Genomic DNA, 13,117 nt, shown 5'->3' on the forward strand with positions numbered 1-13,117 from the left:
TGATGCTAATTGAGCATACCCATGAACTTCAGCGCTCTGTATATCCATATATTTGCTTGTTCTCTTCCCTAGAGAATCTATAGTAAGGTGATTAGTGGAATGCTAGCAGAAGGAGGGAGACCTCTTCTTTGCAACCTCCCCAGGGAGCTGGCATCCAATTTTACAGCCCATTACTAAGCCACTTGCAGCAAAGACTCTCTGGAGACTATTTTTCTAAGAAGGCGCAGACATGAGCTAGTAGAGGCTAAAAATATAGAGAGCTACAGACAACTTCTAAATAAAAGCATGAAGAATTGAAAATTAGAACAACTGAGGACACTGGGATATTGGCAGATTAGCAGGTAGAGGCTTTGGTGTATTTCTAATTGTTTGACCCCAAGTCACTAAAACATCTGCTTCACTGTCTCACCACTCAGCAAACACAGGCAAACACAGTACTTCTGTATTTCTGTTATAAATACCAAACTGATTGTGTTACATTCTGATGTTGTTACTAGCTGAGGTTGACAAGGCCACAAGTCCATTGGCAGGCAACATCATCCCTTAATGGGATGGTGACTTGGGTGCTAATCATCTGATGAAAAGATGGGCTCTCAGGCAGGGAATGAATCCTGACCATGCTGGGAGAAATCTGCTCTCACTCTGCAGATCTCACTTTTTGTTTGAAGAGCTAGGATGTCTGTATGTCCTCCTGGTGGCTAGGGGCTAAGAAAGCTGCCACCATATGGAGTCAGGCCAGGGGGGCCACATGGTCTAGGTTCATATAACTGTTAGTGTTTCGTTTATTACTCTGAGCATGTATTAATGTTTAGTTAAATGTCCCTGTTGGATCTCTGATATGCTGCAAGCCATCAAAGGATGGTCTTGCTCATTAAACAGAGATATGACTGCAGTGAGGGATTCATAGGGTACAGGTGATTCTCCCATATGGAATGTTCTCACTCCATTGCCAACCTTGGGGGAGCTGGATAGATTTGTATCCTTTGTCTCTATTAAGGAAAGGTAAGTTTATTTACACCATCATTTTTGTTTTGATTCTGCCCTGCCTTTTGGGGGCTGTTTTCACGGTAGTAGTACTTGAAATCAATGCCTTCTAGCACCCTTCCACAGTAGAGATATTGCCTTTAAGTGATTTGAAATATGCTTCTTGTAATTTCTACACCTTGCCCTTTTACCTCTGAAGTAATAGAAAATAAGTAGTATTTTTCTCCCATAATAGCCCTTCAAATATTTCCTTGCCCCATCTTCCCTCTTCAAGACAAACAATCCTAATCCTTTAACTCCTTTTCATACTGCCAGGAATTTAAGAGTCCCTGAAGTTCTATGACCCTCTAAAACTGTGGTGCATAGAAATGAGAGTAAACATTTATTTTTTTAAGATTTTATTTATTTATTTATTTGACAGAAAGAGAGAGAGCACAAGCAGGGGGAGCGGCAGGCAGAGGGAGAGGGAGAAGCAGGCTCCCCGTGGAGCAGTGAGCCAGATGCGGGGCTGATCCCAGGACCCTGAGATCATGACCTGAGCCAAAGGCAGATATTTAACTGACTGAGACACCAGGCACCCCAAGAGTAAACATTTATTCAGCTCTTACCATGTGCCAGATACTCTTACAAATATTTTACATGCATTAATTCATTTGATTTTCACAGCAGCCCTATAATATAGGCTTATTGTTACCTTTATTTTAAAATAGGAAACTAAGCCACTAAGAGCTTATATAACTTCTCCAAGCCCATCCACCTCATACACAGTGCAACAGGGTGTTGAACTCAAACTGTTTGGTTCTAGACAGTATACTCTTAACCCAATGAAGTTCTACTTGTTGGGACCCTAAACCTAGGTTATAACTGGTGGTCTGGAGCTCATAACTCTAAAATGCATAACTATAGAACAGCAAAATATTAATAGGCCTTCCTGAACAAGACCCCCTGGCCAAATACATTTGGGAAATACTGAGTAACAGAACATTCTCCTCTGCAGGGCTTCCTGGAGATAAATATCCTCTCTGCAGGGCTTCCCGGAGCCTTTAATATGTGTATATGTACAATGGCTTTCCAAAATCTAGATGTAGAATTTTCCAGACATATCCACCCTTGGAACGCTCTTCTAATAAAATACCTACTAATGTACAGAATTCAATAGAATATTGTTTAGGAAACACTGCATAAAGTATAGTTTAGATTCTTTCATTGGTTTTGCCATTTATTACCCTTGGCTTCATTTTATATGGTACAGAAGTTCAGTGTCAACTACAAAATTTAGGGGTTTTGCTTCTATTTCCATCTAATGCTTGCTCTTCCACCTCATTCACCCAGATATCATGAGAGATATAAATACACAGACACATTATGGTCACCACAGTCTCTCTGCTCTACCAAGCTACTCTGCTTTTCTCTAATGGCCCTGCCCTGACTTTTGGTCATTGCCATTTGCCTGTGAATGCTCACAAACCATATTAAATAATTCATTCTAGATTTTTTTTTACCTTGTTCTGAAAAGAAAAATTAAAAATCAAGACTTTGGACTCTCTCTAGCCTTCTAACAGATGTTACCTTCTCCTGTTTATAATTTTTCCAGGATTTCTGATAGGGCTCATAGATCACACATGGAAGGGATAAAAGAAAAGACATTGTATGAGCGTCTTCTGTAGGCTCAGAGACATATCACACATTTTTTTTTTTAAAGATTTTTTATTTATTTATTTGAGAAAGAGAGAATGAGAGACAGAGAGCACGAGCAGGAAGAGGGTCAGAGGGAGAAGCAGACCCCCCGCTGAGTGGGGAGCCCGATGCGGGACTCGATCCTGGGACTCCAGGACCATGACCTGAGCTGAAGGCAGTCGCCCAACCAACTGAGCCACCCAGGCGCCCCATATCACACATTTTATGTAGCATATAAAATCTCATGGCTCCCTGGAGGTATGAATCATTAGCCCCACTTTATAGATGAATAAACACAGGCATATGTGTTAAATGGTCTGCCAAAGTCAATGAGATCTGGGATTCGAACTCCATAGTACAAAATCTATGCTCCTAATACTCTTTATATCACAACATGTACCTACTATGGCATTTGGAACAAAAGATATAAACTCTTGATAAGTTATCCTTTGAATCTTGATGAAGTCTTAGTCCCAGAAAGCTCCCTAATTCACCCCCTTAGAAGTATTAGATGGTGATGGGATAAAGTGGCTTCCCCAAGGACCCAAATCCTGAGATTTAGGGTTAGCATGAAAGCCCAGCCATGTTTTCTTTGTTTTCAATTCTTTGTTCTGGCAGTCCCAGTTCAAAGATCATTCTCTTGAAAAGAAGACATGCAAAATAATGGTTATATTGTTTTGCTTTCTCATAAACAATTGATTTTTCTCTGATAAAAATGATAAGCCTGGGGTTTTAGAACCACAGACCCTAGGTCAATTTCTGAGGTTCTACCACATTGAGTGTTTACCTTAAACAAGCTACTGAGCTCCCTGACCTTTAGCTTCCTTGTCTCTAAAATGGGTATGATATCACCTACCATCACTAAGTAACAAATGATTTAATTTATAGAAAAAAATTAAAATATTCTGAGTATTAAATATGATTTATTTCATGGAAAGTAGTGGGTATAGTCCTTGGTGACAGCAAGAACTCCTTCCTTGGCAATAGCTTAGAGCAATGATTCTCATTCCTGATTGGGCATCAGAGTCACTAGTGAAATTTCAGAAAAATTCAAGAAGAAACAAACAAAAATCCAAAACCCATAAAGGAAGTGACTGAAAAATATTAATTACATTAGAATTTTAAAGTTCAGTATGACAAATGATACCATAAACCCAAGCAGAATAAAGAGACTAGGATAAAATATTTGTCATCCACACAATGGCATTCAGATTACAAAAAAATTGTCAAGAAATCAGTAAGAACAAGATAAAATTGCAGCAGAAAAAAATTTAAATCCTAATGGACAAGTCACAATTTACAAAAGAATAAAATCTAAGGTCATGTAATATGAAAAGACACCCCATCATCTCACTCATAATCAGGGAAATGAAAGTTAAAACAATAAATTACCACATCCCACCCACTCTATTGGCCAAGATTAAAAAGCAATAATAAGCAAATAACCTTAAAAATATAGAGAAATGAGTGTTCCCACAGTAAACTAATGTTAGCGTAAATTGTTACAGGACATTTGGAGGACAACTTAGTTTCTTTTAGAACTAAAAATGTTGGGGAACCTGGGTGGCTCAGTCGGTTAGGCGTCCAACTCTTGATTTCAGCTCAAGTCATCATCTCAGGGTCGTGGGATAGAACCTCATGTCGGGCTCCGCACTGAGCATGGAACCTGCTTGGGATTCTCTCTCTCCCTCTGTCCCTCCCCTCCCACCCCTGCACTCTCTCTCTCTCAAATTAAATTAAATTAAATTAAATTAAAAATGTTCATCCCTAGGACCAGCAATTGAAATTCTAGGTATCTACCCTAGAGAAGTATTTGCTCATTGCATACCAAAAAAATAAGAGGAAAGAACAGAGCACTGCAGAATTGTCTGTGACTTCAGAAAATAGGAAACAACATGGATGCCCAAAATAGGGGGATGGATAAATAAAACATGGTATATGCAAATTAAGAACTACTCTTCAGAAGTTATTAACTTGATCTGTATGTATCAACATGTATATATCTCAAAAACACTGCATTCAGAAAAAAAAATACATAGCAATTCTTCCTGAACACTTCATGTTTAACTAACTACTCTGAGGGTTTTACCTGCATTAAGTCATTTAATCCTCAGAGCTACCCTTTGAAACAGATGCTATTATTATCATAAGGAACTGAAGCACAGAGAAGTCAAGCGATTTTCCCAAAGCCACAGCTGTCTCTCCTGAGTCCATGCTCTTGACGGCTCTACTGAACTGACCCAAAATATACTAAACTCACAATAATGCTGCCTTGGCCAGGAAGTTTGCAGCATGACAGGATTGAGGGGAGATCAAAAAGGACTACAGCAGCATCTTTAATGTTGTATTTCTTTTTTAAGAAACAGTTTGTTAATTTGTAATTTTTGAAACCATAATCATACATGAAAAAAATGGAAGTGAACTTGTCAAAACGTGAACAGTGCCTGATGTGGATGAGGGGAATATGGGTCGTTATTTTTCTTGCACTTTGACACATGTTTCTATTTGAAAGAAAGAAGGAAAACCTGGTGACAGATCCCTTTCCCTCAAAGAATAGGAGGATGGAGCCACGATATTTGCATTTAAAAAAAAAAAAAACTCCAGAGAATCCAGATGTGCAGGGACAAGTGTATTTGGCAGAGAGGTGTGAGGTGTCAGAGAGAGCTCATGGCTTTGAAATCCGGGATCCCATCATCAGCATACATTAGCTGTGTGACCTTGAATGAATGACTCAACCTCTCAGAACTACACTTCCTTCATGCAGAAAATGCAGTAATACCTCCTACACCAGGTTGAATGGGGACCAAATCAAGGATCCTCCGTGCCTGGTTTATCACATGCTGTGGTTCCTCAGACACTAGAATTCGATTTTGTATCTTCCTTCAACACTTTGAATGAGTATAACTTAACTCTGCATTTTGCCAGTCTGTTAAAAAGGGTAGAAGGGATGCTGGTCTGTACAATGTCTAGAGCAACTTCTGAAATATATTTGGAAAAAACACAACACACACTAACAAAAAACCCTTCACCAATCCCAATACAGTGACCTCTGTTTCCTCCTCTGTGAATGTGTATAATTACCACTTATTGACCATGGCAGGTGAGTTTTGAATAATGCTTTAAAAAGTTCAACTTGAATATGTACACACACACACACACACACGCACACACACACACACACACACACACACCTCCTCCGGGTGCATTCTATCTAGTCTTGGTAATTTAGTTACTTGTGGTTTATTTATTAGGTTGAAAACATCCTGTTAATTTACTATTATTTAATTTATTAACTGATTAAGGCTTGACCTCTCAAGGGGAAAATGCTGACTGTATAATACAAAGGCTAAAATGTTGCATAGGAGCATTTTACAGATACATTCTTCCTCCTGAACAGTTTGTCATTCAGAAAATACTCTGTCTGTCTTCTCTGTGCTCATGGTTTTCTCTCATTCAGGTAGACATTCCCCTCCCCACCGCACCCCCACCTCCTTTGGATAGCCAAGTTCAATGTTTGTAAAAACAGACTTTATTTTTTAGATAGATTTTAGATTTATAGAAAAACTGAGAGGATAGTATGAAAGATTTCCATATACTCTGCACCCAGTTTCCCCTATTATTAGCATCTTATGTTAGTATGGAATATGTGTTATAATTAATGCACTAATATTGATGCATTTTTATAAACCAAAGACCATAATGTATTTGAATTTTTTTTAGTTTATATCTAATATCCTTTTTCTGTACTAGGCTCCCATTCCAGACCCACATTACATTTAGATGTTATATCCCTTTAGGCTCCTCCCTTGAGTGTGACAATTCCTCAGACGCTTCTTGTTTTTGATGACCTTGATAGTTTTGAGGAATATGGGTCAGGTATTTTGTATAATGTCCCTTAATTGAGGCTTGTCTGATGTTTTTCTCATAGCTAGCCTGAGATTATGGTTTCAGGGGAAGAAGACCACGGAGGTCAAGTACCATTTTCATCAAGTCATACCAAGGGTTAATCCTACCTACATGAGTCATCACTGTTGATATTGACCCTCATCACCCAGCTGATCTACTGTTTATTGGGTTCCCCACCCCCTTTCCATCCTGTCCTGTTTGGAAGAAAGTCACACTGTGCCACCCACACTTAAAGAGTGGGGATTGATTCTCTTCTTTGAGTACAGACTATCTACTTAAGTTATTTGTAATTCTTCCACATGGGAGATGTGTCTCTTCTCTGTTGATTTTTCATTCAGTCACCAGATATAATTTTTTTAAGGACTTATTTATTTATCTGAGAGAGAGAGAGTGTGTGCGCGAGAGTGGCGGGGGGTGGAGCTCAGAGAGAGAGGGAGAGCGAAACCCAAGCAGACTCTGCACTGAGCCCAACATGGGGCTCCATCTCACGACCCTGAGATCAGGATGCCAGCTGAAACCAAGAGTTGGACACTTAACCGACTCTGCTACCCAGGAACCCCACGAGATATAATTTTATTAAAGAAAAATTGGGGTAAAAATTAATTGATTCAGAAATATTCCTTCCTAAATCTAGGAGAAAAAAATAAAAAAATAAAGCCTAATTTGCTTTGCTTCTATTTAAATTTAATTTCATTCTTTATTAAACATTAAATATGTATAAAACTGGTCTGTAGAGGATATAAAGATGACTGAGCTGAGGTCCCCTGCCTGAAGAAACAGGCCCAGACAGAAAATGTATATACGTAACAAGGCAGGTAAGTGCTGCAGTTAAAAGTAAAGTGCTTTGGGGACACGGAGAAGATAGTAGTTAATTCAGGGAGAGCTTGATAAAAGAAGTCTGAAACCAGGGCCAGCTTTCTGTGCATGCAACTAGTGACTCTGATTCTGATTATGAATGGAGAAACAGCAGTCCAGCTAGAATGACTTCACTCAAGTCACACAGTTGGTTAATGTCAGCATCTGAACTGAAAATCAAGTCTTCCAGTTCCAGATCCCATGTTCTTCTTGCTGCACTCAATTAGAAAATAACCCAGAAGTCCGCTACGCATTATCCAAGGCGGAAATGAGTACTTACCTCAAATAAGCGCAAGACTTTGGCCAGGGCACCAACTTCTTCTTTGAGTGAGAAGATCAGAGATATGGCACCATTTTGATTGGAGTTGTCTTCAATATAGCTTGTTTCCTACAAGATGAAGTGCTTTTGGTTAAAATATTTTCTTGTGAAACCTCCAAGGAAGAGGCTGGCATGAACTCTCTCTTACAGTCAAGGCTTGGAATACAATAAGCTACATATATTCTACACAGAATATAATTTCTGGTGGAAAATAAGTAAGTCAAGGGAAGTGATATTTTCAATGATGCTCATAGGTCAGAATTCAATTTTAGAAAACTTTAATTATTCACTGATGTCACCAGTCATCCTATAGATTCAATACCTTTTAATGAGCACCTACCAAGTGCCAGACACTGTTAGGACTCTGAGATCCAAAAATGAATACTCCATAAATGAATAAATGAATCAGGAGCTCAATATTTGGCTTACTAGACACATACCCCACACAAAGATCCTTAGAGATGGTATAATACAGTTCAAAAAGTATCCGGGAAAACACTGAAAAATATGGTGTGGAAAGTACTAAAAATGGGTGTTTGAGACCAATGACCTGGGTTGAAGTCCTCTGTCTCCCAGTTATCAACTGAAACACTTTGGGCGGATAGCATGGCCTTCTAAGTTTCCTTATCTGGAAAATCATGCTAATCGTAAGCCCTGTCAAAGCAGTATTCACATAATGAAAAAAACAAAAAGATAAAACAGCTTACATATAAAAATGATGGAAATATTATAAATACACAATAATGACTTCTTGGCCTTTGGCAAAGATCTCAGGGAAGCATCACACTCAGGAAAACATTGTCTGGTATGCTAGTATCTAAGATATCCAGTTATTGAAAGAGTCACAAAATACATAAAAGTAACACAAATAACCTATCAGAAGATGGATGTCTTATACTACACAGCAAAGTTTGACATGGATCTAGCACTTTCTACATGCACATGAGAGCAAACTAAGGTGGGATTAGGGTTGGCGTTACAGGGTTTGCTGCAACCTTTAAAAATTGTACAGTCAAGTTTTACAATAATATATAAAGTTCCATATGTGCCCACAAATCAACAGCATGTATCTAAAACTAGGAAGAAAAGAAACCATGCAGAGCAATTACTCTCTTGTAAGGAAATTACTCTCTTGATGGTTCAATTGGCAACATTCTCTTCTGTTGGCCTCAAAGAAAAGTAACACATTCCAGATACACCTCAACAGACACCACCTATGACTGGGGCAATTCAGGCTTGAATGCACCCTTCCTCAAGACTCCCATCACCACCACCTTCCTGCCCCTGTGCTGGTCCGAGTCCTATCTGACCTTCTCCGGAAATGACCCTTGGGCTCAGGTCCTTCTTTTGTTCCTACTGCTACCACACTAATCCAGCTCTTAGTGATCTGTATCGATCCGGCCCTAACAGAATTTTGCTCGTGTCCTTCTTCTACTCAGAATTCTTCAAAGGGTCCCCATGGCCAACAGGATAAAATACCTCTTTCTGATATTCAGCAGTATCTTGGGACCTCATCGCCTGAGGCCCACCCACAGGAACTGCCTCTCCAGCAAACTGGCTTTCTCTTTTTCTTTTCAGCTCCTCATTAAAGCAAATGCCCTGCACCACTCTCCCTCCTCCCCTTTCACATATCTTAGCCTGCCTCAAAAGCCCTCTTTGGGTCTCACTTCTGCCAGGAGACCACTGTATTCCCCAGCTGAGGTGAACAATCCCTCCTGGTTCTATGCATTCCATTTGGCTTCTGATGCCCATGTGGGACTTGACTCGCAGAGCTGGCCCTGTCTTTAGGGTTCATCTAGTTCCACCCCCTTATTTTGCAGATGGGGAAACTATGCCAGAGAAAGAAAGGTGTCACTCCTCTGAAGTGACACAGGTGGTGGGTAGCAGCTCTGATTTCCAAGTTCCCCTCCTCCTATATTCCACTGCCCTGTTCTATTTTTCTCCACAGTTCTTTTCTCTACATGAAATTATGTGTCCGTTTGATTCGTTTTTGTTTTGTTTTTCTCCTCCACTAGAATATGTTTCAATGGCGCAGAAACTCTGCTGTGCCCGGCACGTAGTAGGGGCACAATTAGTCTCCTGTGTGAATGAAGGAGCCAAACATCTCTTGCAGGGTTGTCATGCCTGTTGTGTGTGTAGAGCACATGATATGTCACGTGCTCTCCAGCCTTGTATCAGAATTATGTCGGGTGTGTGCTATTCATCTGGGTCGGGAGCTTCGACAAGGCATAAACTATGTCTTTTTTGCAGACTGTCAGAGCTGGTAGGAATCCTAAAGACTATTCCAGTCCAGTCCCCCCAGTCTACCTCCACCTCAAATTTTACAGATATAAAACTGAGCCTCTTCACCCTAGTTAGGTGACTTCCCCACTACACAGCTTCAGTAAACCAAAGACGAGAGCTCACATCTCTTGACTCCATGTCCAGCATCCCTCCGTGGTGTAGCTGTCCCAACCACTGTGCTTGACTCAGTGCTTGTCTCTCTTGCCAATGTTCCAGACACATTTTGTCAAACAAACAAATCAGTTCTGGCTAGACACTATGCTCCAGGAATTTTGCTAAGAGCTTTACAGACACTATTTCATTGAATTCTCATCCCAAGTCTAGGACATGGGTATTTTTATTCCAATTTTTCAAATGGATAAGCCTGAAGCTTTGCAAAGTTCAGTACCCTGCTTTCAATACAAAGGTATTACCCAGCCTGTTCTAAACCTTCCTCTCTACCCCCAGCCATCAAGAGTAAGAATCTGTGGTTCTCAGTCTTCTAAGTGTTCTATAAATAAAGCTTTAAGCTCCCATGGCTCCCTAACCAGATTACTGTCCCACTTCCTCCATTGCCAATGGCACTGGAACTAAATGATGACAGAGCCAGGATCTGTTCTGGGATCTGTCTGATGCCTATGCTATCCCTCCTCAATAGGAAGTTCTGTCTATCAAGCACTGCATACCTTTTTCAAAGGAAGTCTTTCTTACGGGACTCAAAAAAAGTCAGTCCAAAGTTCTGTGGTTTCTCTAGTTATACTAAAACATCAACCATTCTCTCCTCTCCAGCCTGTCTGTTCCCTAGATGGCTCTCACTAATCCTGCAGATGACACATGTCTGTAAAGTCATGTTATCTCCCCGGGCTGGGCTTTAAGTCTGAATCCTAGAACCTGGGAGTGTGATAAGTCAATTAAAGAATGTGTTCTGCAAGTTTCCGCCTCAAGAGAAAGGCAATGAATCCCAGAGAACAGAATACACCCTGAGCATTATCCCCAAGTCACATCTAGGGTTCTCTCACATTCCCAGTCCAGGGCTAAGTCTTGTTCATTTTCCTCTCTGTTTAATTTTCTCTTTCCCCAGGTCTGAGTAAGTCTGAGACATCCTCATGCCTCATTTTCTCCCAAAGGTGAAAAAAGGATATAATTTCTTACAATTTTGCCATTTTGATAGCTGGCTGAGAGCACTTCATAAATATGACAGTAGAGCAGATCTAGAAGAATCCCATCTCCCATTCCAGATCATTATGAACCAGCCACTTCAGGGTAGGAAAGAGAAAACAGGCAACAGAGAGGGACAGTGACTTGTCCAAAGACACACAGCTAGTTGGGGGCAGCTCTGAAAGCCAGATCCCCAACTCCTAAAGCAGCACTCTTTCCCTGAAAGCCCCACAGGATAGATGTCCTTCCCTAGGGAACAGTTGTTGAGGACCTGTGTTATCTGTTGCCTTCCTGGACATTTTCATCACCTTCAAATAAATTCAGACTCCTCCGTGAGCTTAAGGGAGTAGGGAACAACATTCCTCAGACCCTTTACCACCAGGGACCAAATTCCCCTCCCTGCGCATCGTGCAGCCGGGCCAGTTCTGGCTCACCTGTCCGTAGGAGAGTTTCCGGCCGAAGCCTCCGTTCCCCAGGACCATAGCTGACATGCTGGCTCCCTTCGTGAGTAAGGTCTCTAACTCTGGGGCGTCGGTGGCAGGCAGTTTTGCAAACAGCACGTGCTGCTGAGGTTTTTAACCTGGCGTTAGGAGGGGAGGACAGATTCCAAAGATGTCCCCTGTGAGGTACTGGCCACAGTAACGCCCCCGGTAGGCGTTGTCCTGACGCAGTGGGCTCCAGGTCATCCAGCGGGGCCGCCCCGAGGGGAGGGTGTGGTGGACCCCCCCCCCCCCACCCGGGAGGCCGGACTTGGCTGCAGGCCCTGGATGGAGCTTGGGGCTACCTGTCCGCTGGGGATTAGGTAGGGTTGGCAAGTCCGTGATTCGAGAGCACGGGAAGCGGGTTCTCTGCAGTGCGAATAACCTTGAGATCTGCTGATGACAAAAATTGTAAGAAATAATCCTTTCTTCCCCCACCCGCCTCCCCATGGGAGCAGAGCCGGGATCCTAATTTAGATTTCGATTAGGGGTCGGGGGCAGGGTCCTTTCTATTAACCATTAAGCCAACTATCTTTCTGTGCTTTGACTTCAGAAAGCTACATAGAGGTAGCATTGTAACGCTGAGCACAGCAACAAAGAGCAAAGGTAAGAGCACAACCTGGGTTGCAATGCATTCGCATGTCCTCGAGCTGTTTACATAACTGCTGAGAGCGCTCAAAAGACAGTGGTAGAGCCACCTTGCCAGGATCTTGTGAGAATATGAATAAGAATGAGGTAATGCATTAAACATTTAGTACAGTTCTTGCCATATAGCTCAACACTCAATAAATAGAAGGTACTGTTTAAAAGGATGTGACAACAAATAATCACTGAGGACCTCTACTGTGGGCCAAGCAGTATTCCAGGCACTGAGGATCAAGCAGTGAATGAAGTAGAGGATCCTGCCTCCCCCGCCAGGCTGCCATTCTGTGTGCAAGACAAAATAAATTAATAAATAGATTTAGTCAGAGCTAAGCCTTCAGAGGAAAATAAAACAGGGGTAGGGGCGAGGGCTGAGCTGGTGGGTATTGAAGAGTGGACTCCTTCAAACAGGTAGGAAGATGTCATTCACCCCCATATTTTCAGATCAGGAATCTGATATGAGGCATTCATTGCCAGTGGGAAAACAAAATTAAAAAAACACACTGCTAAGTCAGAGGTTCAGAAAAGATGTGAAAAAATCGGGGCATCAAAGCCTTGAGGGCCTGCCTAATATTTACCCAGGATAGAAAACAAGCCAATAATAGAGGTTGCTAGAAATCCACCCCCTTCCCATCCCACAATTTCGTGACAGAGTGACAAAGCATCTGCCAAAGGAAAAAAAAAAATTCTCATATTTGATATTCAAAACCAATGGACTAACTCCCAGTTCCACCGCTGATGAGCTGTGTAGCTTTAGCTTTGGTCAAATCCATGCCTCAGTTTCTTAGTCTTTAAAATGGGGTTTTTAAGGATTGTTGTGGAGGATTCCTTGAGC

At 41.4% G+C, this 13,117-nt stretch overlaps 1 protein-coding gene across 3 annotated transcripts in view; it reads right to left on the reverse strand.

The window, feature by feature from the left end:
- PAH (phenylalanine hydroxylase) overlaps positions 1 to 13,117 on the reverse strand; it is a 105,158-nt gene that overhangs the window by 56,927 nt on the left and 35,114 nt on the right. For 2 of the 3 annotated variants that reach the window (XM_032416584.1, XM_032416586.1), the window contains exons 2-5: positions 12,479 to 12,567; positions 11,946 to 12,033; positions 11,596 to 11,741; positions 7,703 to 7,810 (exon numbers count right to left, since the gene is read on the reverse strand). In XM_032416584.1, coding sequence (XP_032272475.1) covers positions 7,703 to 7,810; positions 11,596 to 11,652 — 165 coding nt within the window. In that variant the 5' untranslated portion in view covers positions 11,653 to 11,741; positions 11,946 to 12,033; positions 12,479 to 12,567. The remainder of the gene's footprint in view (positions 1 to 7,702; positions 7,811 to 11,595; positions 11,742 to 11,945; positions 12,034 to 12,478; positions 12,568 to 13,117) is intronic. The other variant, XM_032416585.1, reaches the window with a different exon arrangement.

The sequence above is a fragment of the Phoca vitulina genome, unplaced genomic scaffold (genome assembly GCF_004348235.1).
Source record: "Phoca vitulina isolate PV1807 unplaced genomic scaffold, GSC_HSeal_1.0 scaffold19, whole genome shotgun sequence".
Classification (NCBI taxonomy): domain Eukaryota; kingdom Metazoa; phylum Chordata; class Mammalia; order Carnivora; family Phocidae; genus Phoca; species Phoca vitulina.